Raw genomic sequence first — 19,916 nt, forward strand, 5'->3', positions numbered from 1 at the left:
CAAAAGAAAAACTGAGACACAATAACATAGGATTTTTCCTAGAGTTAATGGTGTTAAGATTAGACATCACTCTAACAAAAATATGGAAATTAACAGGCAACAACCTACAATATCTGAAATAGTGACTATACTAAAAACCTTAGGATATTCATTTGCTATATGCTAGACCATTCCAAAAATCCTGAAGTTGTATTAGATGGTAAAACTGGTTATTGCTCTTATGGTCAAATAATGTACAGAAACCTGTACCGAGCAATGTAGATAGATAATGTTCCTGAAAAACACTACAGCTGCCTAACTATGCTTTGCAAGAATAAGGCCTCCCAGAATATAGAAAATTAAGTGAAAACAAAAACAGCTTCTAAGAAACTTTTTTTGCTAACAGTATAAAAAAATAATGGCGGCACAAACTGCTTAAAAGCAGCTAGGTTTATCAATAAATTTCTTCTATCATTCTATTGATACTTGCGCAGATATTACCAGTAATTTTTGGTTAATTAAAATACATCTTCCCCTCAAAACTTCATGGTACACTGACCACATCTCTTAAAATTTGTTTTCCAGTCAATCCTTCCTGGCCCGAAATTCAACCTTATTTACATCTACTTCTTTCCTCTCAGTTTCTAAGTATTGGAAAATGTTTGGCAGAGGCAGATGTTTTAGGCATGGTCCTTTATCTACATGAGGAGAGAGGCCAGGATGGAAAACAAGCCCTTCCCCTTGTACCACGTCACATGTGCAGCTACAGAGACATCTAGGCTAGGGTGGTAGTGGCTGCATGAAATAACTGCAGTGCTCTTCAGAAGAGTGCACGAACACTGAAAAGCTGGCATGCTTAAATAACAGAAATTGGGAAGATTTTTTAAAAAGTTGATAGGGCCCTGTCACTGTCATATTCACAATTTTTTTTTCATTACCAGTGACTTTCACAGGCACCTATTATTTATCTGTGGACATAAAATGATACTCTCCTCTCCCTTCTCACACCAAAGTACAACTGAAAGATACAAACTGCACAAGTTACTGACATATTTTAAAGTCACAAAATGTGTGGTGAATATAAAAAATTAGATCTGACAATAGAATAATCAACAGATAGGGAAAACAATGACCTGAAATCTCAAGGGCCGGACTTACTTAGGGCTCATCTAGAATTTAGGCAGCTTACTTCCCAGAGTAGAATAACAATAAGGAATAAATAAAAGATACTTTAGTACATCCTACATAATTTCAACTCAATACTCTGGATCAGCTGAGATCCATGGAAACATATAACTAAGAAGACTCAAAACGCTGACAAGACCGCTGCATCCATATCTTAAGATACAACCCAGCATGTCTCCATCTGTGGCCTGCTGTATGCTTCCTTGAAACAGTACCCCTAAAACACCATCATGCACCATGAACTTGAGCATGTCACCTTTCAGTTATTATGCTGTTGTGATTTTTAAGAACAGATAATAAATAAAACATCTTGAGAATAATTCTGGAGCCTGGAGGCTTCTCAATTCTAGGCTCTTGGATGTGCAGCCTTCCACAATAATTCATGTTTTTTGAAAATGGAACAGACTACAATAAAACAAAGACCGGTGCTCACAATACAGTTAAATAAGGGAAAACGATTCTTAAAATATTATCCCTAGTTTATTACATAAAAGTAACGTACCTGAATAATATGGGGAAGGCAAGCATTGTCTGACAATAATCTTTTCACTCTGGGTAAAGGCCGAATGATGGCATTATCTTGATCCCTAGAAAAATATTTTCTATGGTCAATATTTAATACATTTATTAAAATTTGTATGTTCAGAGCATGTGACATTCTACTAGGCATGAAGCATTATTACCTTATTTTTTTGTTAATGAAGACTAAGCTCTCATACAGCTGGGAACATGATTAGGTATTTTGGTTTAAATCTATTTGACTGCTTATAGGATTTCATTTCCTTCCATAAGATTTCCTTGAAAAGCAGTACCCTAAAACAGCCAGAGGTTCTTATTTACTATTTAACTGATTAAATCTGATGTTATCCAAAACACTGTCAGTGGCTATTACCCCCAAAGGGCATATCAAACCTTTTCACATAAATTTAAACTTTACTCAGTATTTTCCAGGTCAGGCCTTAATTTTTATGATACATCACTTATGAATACTAACTGTATGTTTTTAAGCCTGACCTGAATTCATATTTTAGAGAACTGGAATTATGAAAGCCTCAAATGCTATAAGATCAACAACTAATCAGTAAATTCCATGACAAAACATCTTTATTATAGTAACAAGATGATATATATTCAAGTTGTATAAAGATTGAAAAGTGCTATGTAAGGGTTACAATTATGACTATCACTGGATACCTTCACTAGTCAAGTGGGGCAAGATACGGGCCTAGACTCAGGTTCTTAAAACAGGAGAGATTAACCTGACAGATCAGGAGCAGGCACTAGGCACTACCTACCATGAACTACAGTGTTTATTTCAAAAGGTTCCTACCCCAATCACATGAATATGACAACCTGTACTGTTGATAGAGAAGAGCTAGTAAACCTCAATTTTGTAAGATTACTTGAAGTTTTCCAGAGGAAGTTGCTTTTTAGCTACCCTATTAATAAAATTTGCAAATTATTTCATTATATCTTGTTTCTAGAAGCTCCAAAATTCAAAACTGCATTCCCTCAAAAAGCCACAAATGGAAAACTTTTGCTCTAACTCACTAGAAAAATCCAATGCCTTAGAAAACATCCATAAAAATGAGGAAAACAACATGTTTTAGAGTCCCTGTTAACCATGGAAATATTCAGTTACATTTTACCTGCTTGGAAAATATCCACACATTGTGATCAACATGTTCAGTATAAGGGTGGCAAGGTCAGTTTCATTTAGTACAGCCTGTCCACTGGCTAACAGACACCACTTAAGCTGGGGTATTGCCTGAAGTGGTCGCCATCCATCCATGCCTTGAGCCCAGCATCTGGTTTTTGCATTTAACATTCCTTTGGTCCACAATTCTTGCATCTAAATGAATCAAAGGCATCATTACTACAAGCAGACCAAACAAAATGAAGTTTGCTAATGTTTTCTATTTCACAAAAAATACAAAGCTATGAAATATATATGCAAATTCACTATTAGAAAACAACAGATTTTGTTGGGAGGGCTTCAGGCACTCAAATTTAATATTAGAAAATAACCACTTACTTGGTTAAACTGCAGAGCATTAGAAACATACGAAATAATAAAAACCATAGGCAGAGTATAAACAACCAAATTACATATAAGCAGAAGGCCTGGTCTTCTACAAAACTATCTTTGACTAAATGCCAACTTAGCCTGGAAGTCAAGAATGAGAGGGCAGGACTTCCCTGCATGGCAGGTGGCCCAGGGGTAAAGAATCCTCCTGCCAATGCAGGGAACGAACATGGGTTCGATCCCTAGTCCAGGAAAGTTACACATGCCACAGGGTAACTAAGTCCACGTGCCATAGGCACTAAAACCCTGTGTGTGACAACTATCGGGCCCACGTGCTGCAATCACTGAAGCCCACGCACTCGAGAGCCCATGCTCCGTAAGAGAAGCCGCTGCACTGAGAAGCCCATGCACCACAACTAGAGAGTGGCCTCCACTTGGCACAACGAGAGAAAGCCTGGCCTAGAAACAAAGACCCGGTGTAGCAGCAAGAAACAAACAAACAAAAAAAGAGAGGAAGGACCAAACATCACCAGATGTTCAGATGGAAATTGCTCTTGGACTGGATATGCAATTTTCAATTACTTTAAGACTGTATATTAAAACTTAACCTGTTCATACCATAAAGAAGCATTGCCCTTTAACATAATTATTAAGATAGCTATTGCTATATAAAAGTCATTAAAAATCTGAGCACTACCTCAAAACTTGATAATTTTTATTTTCTTAATAATTTTTTATTGAGGTATACTTGATTTATAATGTTAATTTCTGCTTTACAGCGAAGTACATTCTGTTATACACATATACTTTTCCATTATGGTTCATCACAGGATCTTGAACATAGTTCCCTGTGCTATACAGTAGGACCTTGCTGTTTATTCATTCTATTATATATACACACTAGCTTGCATCTGCTAACTCCAAACTCCCAATCCATCCCTCCCCCACTTTTTCCCCTCCTTGGCAACCACAAGTCTCTGAGTCTATTTAGGTTTCATGTATAAGTTCACTCGTGTCATGTTTTAGATTCCATATATAAGTGATATACAGTATCTCTTTCTGACGTATCTCACTTCGTATGATCATCTCTAGTTGCACCCATGCTCCTACAAATGGCATTATTTCATTCTTTTTTGTGGTTAAGTAGTATTCCATTGTATTTATGTACCATGCGTTGCATGTGTTATTCTTTATCCACCCATCTGTCAACAGACATTTAGGTTATTTTCACGCCTTGGTTACTGTGAATAGTGATGCTGTGAACATATAGGTGCACACACCTTTTGAATCACAGTTTTGTTTGGATATATGCCCAGCAGTGAGACTGCTAGATCATGTGGCAACTCTATTTTCAGTTTTTCTGAGGAACTTCCATACTGTTTTCTACAGCGGCTAGACCAGTTTACAGTCCCATCAACAGTTTAGGAGGGGTTCCCTTTTCCCACACCCTCTCCAGCATCTGTTATTTGTAGAGTTTTTAATGATGGTCATTCTGACTGATGTGAGGTGGTATCTCATTGAGTTTTGTTTTAATTTCCCTAATAATTATTAGGGATGCCATGACAACAGCTTTTAAAGTGTTTAATTGCATTCTGAGGATGCATTCCTCTTGAAATATTTTTATTGATTGATTGACTGATCATGCCATAGCATGGGGGAACTTAAGTTCCCACACCAGGGATTAAACCTGGGCCCCCTACAGTGGAAGCACGGAACCCTAATCACTGAACCACTATGGAGGTCCCAACAGCTTTTAACACTAAGAACTGAAGACATGGTTGTGTGTGTGTGTGTCTACATATGTGAGTCTTTCAAATAGAAGTGAAGTCCGTAGAAGTGATGATAGTAAATTAAATCACAGATTTAAAATACTACACATCTCTATATGTGCTACACAGGAGGACATTAAAAAGGCTAAGACTTCCATGAATAGTTTCTCTGAAACACATACCTCATGAAATCCATACGGCCCACTCCTTTCTTTGTCTGCATTGCCGAAGTACCATTCCTTTTCACTCTCTCTCTTCATATCTGGAGCAGCTTCAATCACATTGCTCTAAGTTTTAAAAGGATTTAGTTATTTTTCAAGGCAGAAGTCTAAGGGAACAGATAACATAAAAAGTTGAACGGTACCAATTTCTTGAGTTTATATATCTTTAGAAATCCATCTAGGGAGAAGGCGATGGCACCCCATTCCAGTACTCTTGCCTGGAAAATCCCATGGATGGAGGAGCCTGGTAGGCTGCAGTCCATGGGGTTGCGAAGAGTCGGACTCGACTGAGGGACTTCACTTTCACTTTTCACTTTCAGGCACTGGAGAAGGAAACAGCAACCCACTCCAGTGTTCTTGCCTGGAGAATCCCAGGGACGGGGAGCCTGGTGGGCTGCCGTATATGGGGTCGCACAGAATTGGACACGACTGAAGTGACTTAGCAGTAGCAGAAATCCATCTAAAATTTAAATTACCTGATTTTAAGAGTTGAGAATTAGATACTTAATAGTACTAAAATGCTACTTATTATGCATTTGAAGTAAACAGTTTCCTAAATTCACTTGGCAATCTAAGCTAAATTCAAAGACATCTATATGCCTGATTAGTAAGTGTTAGTCACTCCGTAGTGTTGGACTCTTTGCAAATCCATGGACTGTAGCCCACTAGGCTCCTCTGTCCATGGAATTCTCCAGACAAGAATACTGGAGTGGGTAACCATTACCTTCTCCAGGGGATCTTCCTGATCCAGGGATCAAACCTGGGTCTCCTGCTTTGCAGGCAGCTTCTCTACCATCTGAGCCACCAAGGAAGCCCAGTAATAAATTATCAGGACACTAAAATTTTAGTAGCGAAGAACACTGTAAGTAGTTACATACTCAAACACGGGCCATTAACCAAAAATACAATGCTTAAAATATTAAAGTTCTTTTGAAGGAAAAAATTTACAACAACTGAAAATTTCAATAAACACCTAAGGTCAAATAGTTAAACAGGAAGACTTTCAGTTTTTTTTAATAGTTACTTTCAATCTACTACTCTCATGACAGATAATTCTTTTAATTTCATATACCATTGTTTATGAGAATCTAGGACAAAATTTTTATGAACTTAGTATATTTTATTAAAACATGATTTAAATACCCTCATTACTATCAGCTTTCAGTTTAGACTCACATAGAGGTATAGGAAAGTAGTTAAGAACATAGACTCTGGCTTCTAACTCTGGCTCTGTCCATTATTAGGTATCTTGGAAAACATACTTAACCTCTCTGTTGTTCTTTTACCTCATCTGTAAAATGAGAGGGCTGTTGTGGGATTTAGAGAGTTATTACATTTTGTGTACCAGAATAGTACCTTAGTTCAGATCAGTTCAGTCGCTCAGTCATGTCCAACTCTTTGCGGCCCCATGAATTGCAACACGCCAGGCCTCCCTGTCCATCACCAATTCACAGAGTTTACCCAAACTCATGTCCATCGAGTTGGTGATGCCATCCAACCATCTCATCCTCTGTCATCCCCTTCTCCTCCTGCCCCCAATCCCTCCCAGCATCAGGGTCTTTTCCAATGAGTCAACTCTTTGTATGAGGTGGCCAAAGTATTGGAGTTTCAGCTTCAACATCAGTCCTTGTAAAGAACACCCAGGACTGATCTCCTTGCAGTCCAAGGGACTCTCAAGAATCTTCTCCAACACCACAGTTCAAATGCATCAATTCTTCAGCGCTCAGCTCTCTTCACGGTCCAACTCTCACATCCATACATGACAACTGGAAAAACCATCGTCTTGACTAGACGGACCTTTGCTGGCAAAGTAATGTCTGCTTTTTAATATGCTGTCTAGGTTGGTCATAACTTTCCTTCCAAGGAATAAGCACCTTTTAATTTCACGGCCGCAATTACCATCTGCAGTGATTTTGGAGCCCTCCAAAACAAAGTCTGACACTGTTTCCACTGTTTCCCCATCTATTTCCCATGAAGTGATGGGACCAGCTGCCATGATCTTCGTTTTCTGAATGTTGAGCTTTAAGCCAACTTTTTCACTCTCCTCTTTCACTTTCATCAAGAGGCTTTTTAGTTCCTCTTCACTTTCTGCCATAAGGGTGGTGTCGTCTGCATACCTGAGGTTATTGATATTTCTCCCGGCAATCTTGATTCCAGCTTGTGCTTCTTCCAGCCCAGCATTTCTCATGATGTACTCTGCACAGAAGTTAAATAAGCAGGGTGACAATATACAGCCTTGACGTACTGCTTTTCCTATTTGGAACCAGTCTGTTGTTCCATGTCCAGTTCTAACTGTTGCTTCCTGACTTCCATATAGGTTTCTCAAGAGGCAAGTAAGGTGGTCTGGTATTCCCATAGATTGTAATTCAAGTGTTATAATTACTATTACTTGTACCCAGTAATAGAAAATGCTATTTCTGCTTTATTGACTATGCCAAAACCTTTGACTGTGTGATCACAATAAACTGTGGAAAATTCTGAAAGAGATGGGAATACCAGATCACCTGACCTGCCTCTTGAGAAACCTGTATGAAGGTCAGGAAGCAACACTTAGAACTGGACATGGAACAACAGACTGGTTCCAAATAGGAAAAGGAGTACGTCAAGGCTGTATACTGTCATCCTGCTTATTTAACTTATTATATGCAGAGTACATCATGAGAAGTGCTGGGCTGGAAGAAGCACAAGCTGGAATCAAGATTGCTGGGAAAAATATCAATAACCTCAGATATGCAGATGACAACACCCTTATGGCAGAAAGTGAAGAAGAACTAAAGGACCTCTTGATGAAAGTGAAAGAGGAGAATGAAAAAGTTGGCTTAAAGTTCAACATTCAGAAAACGAAGATCATGGCAGCTGGTCCCATCACTTCATGGGAAATAGATGGGGAAACAGTGGAAACAGTGTCAGACTTTGTTTTGGGGGGCTCCAAATACACTGCAGATGTGATTGCAGCCATGAAATTAAAAGACGCTCACTCCTTGGAAGGAAAGTTATGACCAATCTAGATAGCATATTAAAAAGCAGAGACATTACTTTGTCAAGAAAGGTCCGTCTGGTCAAGGGTATGGTTTTTCCAGTCGTCATGTATGGATGTGAGAGTTGGAATATAAAGAAAGCTGAGCATCGAAGAATTGACACTTCTGAACTGTGGTGCTGGAGAAGACTCTTGAGAGTCCTTTGGACCACAGGGAATTCCAATCAGTCCATCCTAAAGGAGATCAGTCCTGGGTGTTCATTGGAAGGACTGACGCTGAAGCTGAAACTCCAATCCTTTGGCCACCTGATGCAAAGAGTTGACTCACTGGAAAAGACCCTGATGCTGGGATGGATTGAGCACAGGAGAAGGGGATGACAGAGGATGAGATGATTGGATGGCATCACCGACTCGATGGACATGGGTTTGGGTGGACTCTGGGAGTTGGTGATGGACAGCAAGGCCTGGCATGCTGCGGTTCATGGAGTCGCAAAGAGTCGGACACGACTGAGCGACTGAACTGAACTGAATATTGAAATAGCACATTTGTATACAATTCTACCCACCTCCTCAAAGAAGAAGATTAAACAAAAATTTAACATTAACACTAAAAATATCACCAATGAAATAAATATAGATCCTTTCTCTAAGTTAGGTATTAGAAGAAGTCTTTCAGTTAAAGTGTAGTTTTGATGATATAGAGTTCTATTATTTTTCTGCTGACCAATCATCAGACAATGGTATTGAGTAATAGTTATATAATCATGGGTAATTACAACTGCAAGCCATAATGAAAACATGATTTGCCTAACAATAAAAAATAATTACATACAATTTGGGGGGGTTCAAGCAGAGTGATATGGTAAGTGGCAGTGCATACATGCACATGTTTTCATCTGCTCAGGCAGTCTATGTCTTTTGCTTGGTGCATTTAATCCATTTACATTGAAAGTTAATTATCAATATGTATGATCCTATTATTTTCTTAGTTGTTTTGGGTTTACTTTCTGTAAGTAGGTCTTTTCCTTCTCTTGTTTCCTGCCTAGAGAAGTTTCTTTAGCATTTGTTGTAAAGCTGAATTCTCTTAACTTTGGCTTGTCTAGAAAGCTTTTGATTCATCAAATCTGAAGGAGAGTCTTGCTGGGTAGAATATTCCACCCACAAGGTTGCAGGTTCGTCCTTTTCATCACTTTAAATATATCATGCCATTCCCTTCTGGTTTGAAGAGTTTCTGCTGAGAAATCAGCTGATAGCCTGATGGGAGTCCTCTTGCATGTTCTCATTTTTCCCTTGTTGCTTTTAATATTTTACCTTTATCTTTAATTTTTGTCAGTTTGGTTACTATGTTTCTTGTATGTTCCTCTTGGGTTTATCCTGACTGGGACTCTCTGTGCCTCCTGGACTTGCTTAACTATTTCCCTTCCCACGTTAGGTTAAGTGTAAGATGCTCAGTCGTATCCTACTCTTCGTGACCCCATGGGCTGTAGCCCAGCAGGCGACTCTGTCCATGGAATTCTCCTGCCAAGAATACTTAAGTTGCTTGCCATTCCCTTCTCCAGGGACCAAACCTAGGTCTCCCATACTGCAGGTGGATTCTTTACCCTCTGAGTCACCAGGGAAGCCCTCATGTTAGGGAAGTTTTCAGCTATTATCTTTTCAAATATTTTCTCAGGTCCTTTTCCTCTCTCTCTTCTCCTTCTGGGACCTCTATAATGTGAATGCAGGTACTGGTCTAATGCTGTCCCCAATTCTTTTGATCTGAGGTCATGATTCTTTTGATCCTAAATTCATATTCAAAGAAGGTTAAACTTATGAAATCTAGATAAGCATGCATACCTGCAGTGGTACTGTAGCTCGGCTTACATGGAGGTGTGCAAGGGTAAGCAAATCCACAAGGATTCTAATTCCATTTGAATCCATCAGGTCCTTAACATTTTTCTGAAACACAGAAACATGTTTATACAATTTAAAATCTTTCTCTCCAACAGATATGACTAGCTAAAAGGTTCTCAAAGAAGAGAACCTTTTATGTGGAATATATGGAATATATATGTGGAATATGTGGAATCTCTTTGGAAAAACTAATGTATAAATGGTATTACGCAGTATTTTCAGAATTTTGTGTTCAAGGAGTATCAATTTAGATAAAAGTTAAAAAGGGAAAACAACATTACAGAGAGTTCACATAAAGAATTTTTACTTAAATATGTTCTGAGCAAAACAAAAATAAAGACTGGGTGGAATAAACTCTGGTTCTACAGTTATCCTCCATCTTTCCAGTATCTTTTTGTTAATAAATAGATTATTCTATAATTAGAAGTAGAATCTAGTATATTAAAGAATTTAATTCCAGTTTGTTTTTGTAAGCAAGATAAAAACTGGTAATTTCTTAGAAGTTAGGAAGAGATTATAATTGAAATTAAATTTTCATAGAACTTACTTCATTGATAAACATCTGTATTATTTACTAAAAATGAGAATGAAATTAAGTAAGTCAGTGTCAATTTCAAAAAAAGAAAAACAAACAAAAAGGACATTTGGCAAGAACTCTTCCCTTCAAGAGTTGAGTGCAGAGTTTCCTGATCTAAAAAGAAAAAATGAGACAAGAACCATGTCTTGCTAATTAATCCAAACTGTAATCATTTATCTTCTCTACATATGTGTGACTTAACTTGGAAACAGCAGCATATTTATGCAAAATACTGTACCTTATTAAGGATCAACTTGTTAAGGAAGAGGATCAACCTATCTCGTTCAAGTTTATCTGTACACTATTGAAATAAACAAGAATTTAGTCAGAAGTGAATAAATACAAACACAGATTAAGACATTATCATCACTGGACAAAGCCAACCAACAGCCAAAAAGAAATAATGTCATCCTGTAAACAAAGAATATCAGAGAAGACTGAATAACTGCAATTCCTCAATGTCTTACAGTTTTTATAACTTTATAAAACATGTCTAATTTCTCTAGAAAAGCAGATACTTTAAGTCATAAACAGATTAATACATAGCCTTTAAGAATGCATATTAAAAACTGAAGTAAATGAAAAAATTGGCCCAAATGATACTCAAGTAAAAATTCTAGATTAGTGATATTTCACATAAATCACATAATCATGAACACAATAAGGAAAAATTTATCTGCCTAAAACACAAATGTTATGTCACAAGTACTCAGGTTCACTGGAATAAGAGTGAATTAGAATTCAATTGTGAAATCTGGTGTAACAGTGAAATTAAGAATTTTCATCTGGTTATTTCCTGGGTCTGTTCTCTGAACTTACTCAGAACCAGTTTTCTACCCCACAAAGCATGGCTGAGAGTTAAGCCAATTATAGCAAGCACCAATGACCATTTTAAAAACTGGTGAAATGATTCTAAGGCTGAAACACTGAAATTTAAATTTTTAAAAGGAATGCAAACACAAATAAAAGAATAAGATGTATAAACTGTCTAAGAGATAAGTAATGCTCAAATTTGAACTGTATAATGGATGGATAGGTCAGTTTGTTCTTGTCTCACCTTGCTCAAATGTTAAACAAACTTTACTAAATTAAAAGAAAAACAACACTCCAAAACTATGCTAACTCAAGGTTCCCTTTCTAAAAGTTCTACTGTTTTTACATTTTGAAGCTTAGTATGCTAGCATCATTTAAGATTCTTCCAAAATGTTCATTTCAAAAGAATATTCAACTCTAAAAGTCACTATTTATTTTATACACCTGTCCAGTTCATCCATACTTAAAGACTGGCAAATAGGTCACTAAAATTCACAAGCAGCAATTAAAAAAAATAAACTGACATGGACAAATGCTAACCCGTTAGTTATTTTCCTGTTTTCCTAACTTATATTTAAATAAGTATAATATAAGCAACAGAAAAACTTAGGCAGAAAGTTCTGACAGCAACGTGATCAAACAGCACTTTAGTTCTAAAAATTTAACATATACTCCAATTACATTATCAAATAGCATTTTCTTTTAATGACATCCTTACCCTTTCTAACATTCCAATGATATATCTTGTATCTGTAAAAGGTCCTATTTCTTCATGACATCTGCCATAAACAATAGCAAGGGCTTGTAAACATAAACACTTCATGTTTACTTTTGGGGTGAGCAGGAAACGATGATAAAGTTCATTGAAAAATTCATACCTAGATTAAAAAAAAAATTCACAATAGAATTACCCATGAGACTAACAGTGAAAACAAATATAATGATATGAAGAGTAGCTTACGATCGCTTAATTGATCCACTGTCTTCATTCTCATCTTCCTCCAATAGTAATCTCAGGTAATAATCTCCTATTTTGATCTCCTCTGCCAAGCACTCATATTTAACCTTTATTAATAAAAGCAAATTACATTATAGTTTATATTTTTAGAAATTTTCACACAATCATTTTTTAATTCTTCCTGTTCAGAGCTTTCTTTTCTTGATGAGTTAGTCTTTAACAAACAAACAAACAAAAATCATTTCTTAAAATATCTCATAATTAATTATTATTAATAGGACTTAGTAGTTCAGTTAAATGTTGACAGTCAGAATTCCACACTAGTTTTATGGATGTAAGGCTTTCAAATAAAAACTGTCAAGACGACTATATAGTGTCCATGAAGATTTAAGGGAAGAAAACACCAAAATACCATAAAGAGACAATCTGGCTACAACTAAGCAAAAAGTAAATGATCACACACCACACACAGTTTGCCAAACTCATACATGGTACTTAGGGCCTTCTTCGATCTCCCAACACATCAACTATATTTTATAACATAGTACTCATTTTTATATAGTATTCATTCTCCCTCCAGGTTACACACTGGAATTAATATGTGAGGGAGTGGCCTATGATCCAGAACTGGAGTTTGTCTCAGTGAAGATTTGCAAACAACTGTAAAAAGGAATTTCTTGACCAATTTATCAAAATCCTTTTACCAAAGCCTACGATGACTGTTTTCTAAAATTATAAACTATACAGTATAAATATATATGTATATCCATTTCATTTTTTCCCATAATTTCTGAGTTTCAATTTGTTCAACTCCATTTATTAAGAACATAAGGTATGCATTATGCACTGTACTAGTTATTAGGGATGTAGTATTAAACTAACAAACAATTCTGTTCTTACAGAAGTAGCAGATAAAAAAGAAATATATACATGATAGTTGGGTGATAGTATATACTATGGAATGAAATAAAGCAAGGAGGGAATGGGGAGACAGAATATGTGTGCATATGTGTGTATGTTCACATGTGTATGCAGAAGGCTGTAATTTTAAACACAGTGGCCAGAGAAGGCCCACTCAGATGATGACATCTAGCAAATGACTTGAAAGAAATGAAACTCTCTGCAGAAAATAAGATTTTAAGCAAAGGGAACTGCAAGTAGAAAGACCTTGATTCAAGAATATGAATTTCATGTTTTCGGGGAAGCCAGAGTGGCCAGAGCCAACAGTGGGAGCATACTAGGAGATGAGATCAAAGAAACACTGCTTCGATTTAGGGGATACATATTTTGTTTTGTAAGTCATTTTAAAGACCCAGGCTTTTACAAATGTGAGTTGGGAACCTTTGGGAAGTACCAGAGTGCTTTCAGCAGAGAAGTGACAAGATCGACTTACACTATAACAAGATCATACTGCTAACCAAGTGGGTAACAGATTGTAGAGAGGCAATGGTGGAAGCGCAGAAATTGCTACAACCCATAAAGAGAAGAGGGCTGGATTCTGGGTAAATTTTGAAGGTGCACTGAATAGAATTTGCTGACAAACTGAATTGCAGCATAAGAAAAAAGATGATTTCAAGGGTTTTGACTAGAAAATAAGTAGTCATTATCTAAGATTAGAAAGACTGTATGTGAACTAGATTTGAGGGAAGAAGCAGAGCACAGTTTTAGAGCTAAGTTCTAGAAGTTTATCAGATATCCAATTCATAAGGCAAAAGTATGAAATCTAGGAAAGAAAGTCTAAGCAGAAGATAAAAGTCTTAAAGCCATCATTGTGTGTATGTGTTAGCTGCTCAGTCGTGTCCAACACTTTGTAACCCTATGGACTCTAGCCCACCATGCTTCTCTGTCCATGGGATTCTCCATCAGTTCAGTTCAGTTCAGTCACTCAGTCATGTCTGACTCTTTGCGACCTCACGGACTGCAGCACACCAGGCTCCCTGTCCATCACCAACTCCAGAAGTTTGCTCAAACTCAAGTCCATCCAGTTGGTGATGGCATCCAACCATCTCATCCTCTGTCATCCCCTTCTTCTCCTGCCTTCAATTTTTCCCAGCATCAGGGTCTTTTCCAATGAGTCAGTTCTTCGCATCATGTGCTCAAAGTATTGGAGCTTCAGCATTAGTCTTTCCAATGAATATTCAGGATTGACTTCCTTTAGGACTGACTGGTTTGATCTCCTTGCAGTCCAAGGGACTCTCAAGAGTCTCCAACACCACAGTTCAAAAGCATCAGTTCTTCAGTGCTCAGCTTTCTTTATACTCCAACTCTCACATCCATACATGTCTACTGGAAAAACCATAGCTTTGACTAGACGCCAGCGAAGTCTGCTTTTTTAATATGCAGTCTAGGTTTGTTATAGCTTTTCTTCCAAGGAGCAAGCATCTTTTAATTTCATGGCTCCTGTCACCATCTGCAGTAATTTTGGAGTCCAAGAAAATAAAGTCTCTGTTTCCATTGTTTCAGAATCTATTTTCCATGAAGTGCGGGGACCAGATGCCATGATCTTAGATTTCTGAATGTTGAGTTTTAAGCCAACTTTTTCACTCTCCTCTTTCACTTTCACCAAGAGGCTCTTCACTTCTTTACTTTCTGTCATAAGAGTGGTGTCATCTGCATATCTGAGGTTATTGATATTTCTCCCAGCAATCTTGATTCCAGCTTGTGCTTCATCCAGTGATGTACTCTGCACGTACTTTAAATAAGCAGGGTGACAGTATACAGCCTTGACGTACTCCTTTCCCGATTTGGAAACAGTCTGTTGTTCCATGTCCAGTTCTAACTGTTGCTTCTTGACGTGCATACAGATTTCTCAGGAGGCAGGTAAAAAATGTCACTTAGTCATGTCCGACTCTTTGCAGCCCTATGGACTACAGCCTGCCAAGCCCACCAGGCTCTTCCATCCATGGGATTTTCCAAGCAAGAATACTGGAGTGGGTTGCCATTTCCTTCTCCAGGGGATCTTCCCGACCCAGGAATCAAACCCAGGTCTCCCACACTGCAGGCGGTCTCTTTACCATCTGAGCTACCAAGGAAGCCACAGGCCGGCAAGGTGGTCTGCTATTTCCATCTCTCTTAAGAATTTTCGACAGTTTTTTTGTGATCCACAGAGTCAAAGGCTTTGGTGCAGTCAATAAAGCAAAAGTAGATGTTTTTCTGGTACTCTCTTGCTTTTTCGATGATCCAACAGATGTTGGCAATTTGATCTCTGGTTACTCTGCCTTTTCTTAGCCCAGCTTGAACATCTGGAATTTCACAGTTCACGTACTGTTGAAGCCTGGCTTGGAGAATTCTGAGCATTACTTTGCTAAAGTAATTACTTTCTCCATCAGTAAATAACAACAACAAAAACCCATGAGAATGGATGAGAGTACTGAGTCAATAAATATAAATGAAAAAGAAGACCAAGAACTGATCCTTCAGGGCCAATCAACATTTAGCCATTGAACAGTAAGGAAAAATGAGCAAAAGAGGCAGAATGGACAGTGAAGGAGAAAATCCCCAAGAATACAGATTCCCAAAACCAAAGTAAAGAAAGGTTTTTCAAAGGGGAGGCGATGAGCAATAACAAATTATCAGTAAGTTCAAGAAAAGCAGTTGGGTTGAAGAGCAAAGTCAGCAGAGTCATGAACATGATCAAATTTACAGCTAAAATAAAAATTTTGACACACAAGAGACAATATACTACCACCATATTTCTTGTTCTTGTTTTGTCATTATTCACATCACTATTTTAATAGAGCAGCAAAAAAAAAGGCCACATTCAGAATTAAAATAACAATAAAAGTCTACTGAACAAGGTACAAGAAATAAGAGGAACAGATATGTTTCAACAAAGAATCTAAAGGGAAAGAAAACAAGCAGAGCACAGATCTAGAATGCATAGGATCAAATTTATTAAAACTCCTACATGGTTTTCAGGTACAAAACTCAGGTACTTAACAAATTTAATCTTTCATTTGTCTCAGGCAAATTGAAAGTTTTCCAATATTTTGTATATAAAATTGTAAGTGAAAGGGAGAGATATACATTAAGCAATTACAAATTTTTAAAATGCATAACTTCAAGCTAATACTTTTAAAAAATAAATACACTACAAAAATTAACATTTACCTCAAATTCATGATGGTTCCAGGAGATAACATTAGCACTACCAAGCTCTCTATCAATATTAAATGCTCTCATTTCAGATTCAAGACTATCTCTCAATTCTTCTCGTGTTTTGAAATTCCAAATTAAGTTTGACTTGGCATGGTCCTGACCAAACCTAGATATACATGTAATTAGAAAATAGTAGGAAGCAATAAATAATTTTAAAAATCTACAAATATCCCTAACAATAACTTATAATAAGCAACAGGAGAATTTTAAACTTTAGCAAACATAAATAAAGAAAATAAAATCTCTGTGAAGTTAGTATAGTAAAATATTAACAGTAAAATTTCAGTCACAGGTATATAAGCGCCCATTGCAAAATTCTTTTACCTCTTCTGTACATTTGAAAGTTTTCGTTATAAAATGATACGGGGGAAAAATGAAGCCAAACCATAAAACAAACCTGTATGGATTTCAAAACAAGGAACTGATATTTTAATTTTAATATTTATTGCTAATATAAATAAAGAAAAGAATTATAAACAGATATGACATTACAGGTTGGGGATAAGAATTTCTGGATAATTGAGTGTGGCAGTGTGTGGGACGAGCAACATTCCAGATTAGAACCTTACAAACTATCCAAGAAAAAATACTACTAAACTGCCAACCTCTGATGGATATTTTCAAAATACCTTTCTTTTATTCCTGGAATTATTTAACTATCATAATAAATTTGAATTCAAGTCTGAACTATGGGTGGGTGGGCTTCCTACCGTTCACTTTTAACCTGCAATCCTCTTAAAAGTCTGATACCAGAATTTCAAGGGAATTTTAGGGAGGGCAACACAACTGAGAAATTCCAGAAGAAGAAAACCAAGGAATATTTTTAAGACCATATTATAAACACATTACACTCATAAAGTACTGTGGGAAGATTCTAAAGCACTTAATTTCCCCTATATAATCAATAGCAGCTTCCGGACTGAGTACTATGAATTATCTCAAAAAAGTTTTTGCAAACTCTGCCAAATGTTTCAAAGTCCTTCAATGTGTTTCTAACTGTGAGTATGTGGGGAGGGTGTTAAGATGGAGGGTGTTGGGATGAAACAGTGGATGGGGAGAGAGGCTACCATATTAAAAAGGCTAGAAAAGTATATGAAATCAGCTCCCTGGATGTCCATTTCCCACAAGTCTCTTTATGTTTTCATCATCCAGCTCTTTTAAGACTGTATTTCCAACAAGGCTTAAAGAAGTTACAGTTATATCTAAGCCACAATAAAGTGTTTTAAAGTAACCCTCTCTAAGCCTTAATAATTCTAGAGGTTCTTTTGGGTCATCAGACTACCAACACTCTGTAAAAAGTCTTAATTTTATGAAAGCATCACTAATCATACCAATCTTTCTTTTTTAATCATACCTATCTTGACAGCTATAATTCTTGACCCTGATAGCATAAAAAATACCTATAGCATAAAGCACTGCATTCAGGCAAAAACGAACAAACAAACAAAAAACTGTCATGATTTTTCTAAGACCAATGCTAAATTTAAAAACTGGAAAAGAGGCCTAAAGTTTACCTATAATAGAAGAGATCCCAGTTTGCTTCTATTTTTATTCTTTGTCTTCTCTTTCGAAGAACTACTGGCTTTTGATTTATATTCTGGAAAAGAAAAAAATGTCATAGTGTTCAATCAGGAACTATTACATAAGCTCAGTGAGAATATCATTATTTTGTAAGTGATGAGAAACATTTCCATTATCAAATTTTGGCAGAGACAAAATTAATGAGACAGAATCTATAAAATATAATATAGAATATGAGATTATATCACAATGTATTTATAATACTTTGTCAGCATATATTACTATAGTGTTGCTGAAATAGTTTCTATGTAGCCTGAAGTTATTGTTTTAAATCCAAATTTTATTAACAACAGTCAAAAACAGGTGACTTATTTTAAACATTTACATGCAGTTAATATAAAAATCATATCACAGCAAAACAATAAACACAAAAGATTAGAGGTTACTAAACTGCTACCAAAGCCAAGAGGAACAAGTATAAATTGAAATAGCTGATGGACAAAACTAAGTCACTATATTCATACACATGTGAAGTACAACTTGAATTAATTTACTAAACCAAGAATATCTAAGACAACTTCACATACCAGGCAATTTCACACATGTAGCAGGGACTTAAACTCACCATATTGTTTCTGTCCTGAAATTAATTGTTAAAAGGGGGGAAATTTTTTTTTTTTAAATAAAAATTAGTGAGCCTGTATCTCTACACTGTTTCTATTACACAAATTCCACAAGGATGACATCTGTATAAATTAACTTTAGGACTAAAGGCCCACCTACTTCTCTAAAGTCTATGAACCAAATTTTAGGCAGTCATAAATGTATCTGAGAATTATGGTCCCATTTCACAGAAAGGCACATACATAAGGTTTATAACTGGAGAGGAAGATTTCAAAGATTTTTTGGAAGTCTGAAGGTTAAGAATCTTTGTTCCAAGTAAAATATGTAGATATTTCAATCATGAAATACTAATCGTCAATGTGACAGAAGCTAAAAGTAGAAAGTAGCATAGACTAAAACACCAAAGTCAGTAACTTCATGAAGGAAGTGGCAAACCATATAAAATAAACCAATAAAACAGAGTAGATATCACAGAAAGAATAAAGGCAAAGTAGTAAATTTTAAAAAGTAAATGCTGTTTGAAATATAAAACATACTGACTAAAGAAATACTTCCTACAAATTTTAATTCTATGCATTATCATGAAAACTAATGTTAGGTGACTTGAATACAGTATACAAATAGCTCAAAATTTTAGTTTTAAGGACAAACCTTTCCTTAAAACCTCTAATTAAGTAATACTATCTTCCATTTCCCCTGCCCTCAGGACAAAAAGCTGGGAGTCTAGAATCATAAAAATGTAAACACTATGCAGAAAAAGGACAACCAGCTCGTCATAAACTAAGCTGACTGATTTAGAGACTCGGGTTAAAAGCTCTAAGTGGCTAAACAAACCCCTAAACTGTAAACAGATTTACATAACATAAATAAGAAAAAATCAATTCTATACATTAGCCAAAGGTTATTATTAATCCAACACAGAACATCAGCTACAAATTGAACTGACTTCCTAAACATTCTAATTACATAAGAAATGCAGGTCATTTTAAGACTAAATAGTTAACTGGACAATAATTAATTTTTAGACTTTAGTTGAAGCTCATTAATTATTTTGATATTAATATTTCCATGAATAAAGTAGTCACAAAGATTATTCACTGTTTCATAAAGAAATTAATGTTGAAAACAGTACCCAGGGAGAAATAATTAGTTTACTACCACAATAATTTACTGACTAGCATATTAATATTTGGTGTCATTATTTGCTAAGCACCT

General features: G+C 36.2%; 1 protein-coding gene across 2 annotated transcripts in view; it reads right to left on the reverse strand.

The window, feature by feature from the left end:
* DNAJC13 (DnaJ heat shock protein family (Hsp40) member C13) overlaps positions 1–19,916 on the reverse strand; it is a 157,749-nt gene that overhangs the window by 61,313 nt on the left and 76,520 nt on the right. For both annotated transcript variants that reach the window (XR_001918368.1, XM_018051322.1), the window contains exons 21-29: positions 18,071–18,153; positions 16,509–16,662; positions 12,402–12,505; positions 12,159–12,318; positions 10,866–10,928; positions 9,994–10,095; positions 5,142–5,246; positions 2,814–3,016; positions 1,667–1,751 (exon numbers count right to left, since the gene is read on the reverse strand). Coding sequence is in view for 1 of the 2 variants with exons in the window: in XM_018051322.1 (XP_017906811.1) it covers positions 1,667–1,751; positions 2,814–3,016; positions 5,142–5,246; positions 9,994–10,095; positions 10,866–10,928; positions 12,159–12,318; positions 12,402–12,505; positions 16,509–16,662; positions 18,071–18,153 (1,059 nt within the window). In the remaining variant the exon portion in view is untranslated. The remainder of the gene's footprint in view (positions 1–1,666; positions 1,752–2,813; positions 3,017–5,141; positions 5,247–9,993; positions 10,096–10,865; positions 10,929–12,158; positions 12,319–12,401; positions 12,506–16,508; positions 16,663–18,070; positions 18,154–19,916) is intronic.

This window comes from Capra hircus, chromosome 1 (genome assembly GCF_001704415.2).
Source record: "Capra hircus breed San Clemente chromosome 1, ASM170441v1, whole genome shotgun sequence".
Lineage (NCBI taxonomy): Eukaryota > Metazoa > Chordata > Mammalia > Artiodactyla > Bovidae > Capra > Capra hircus.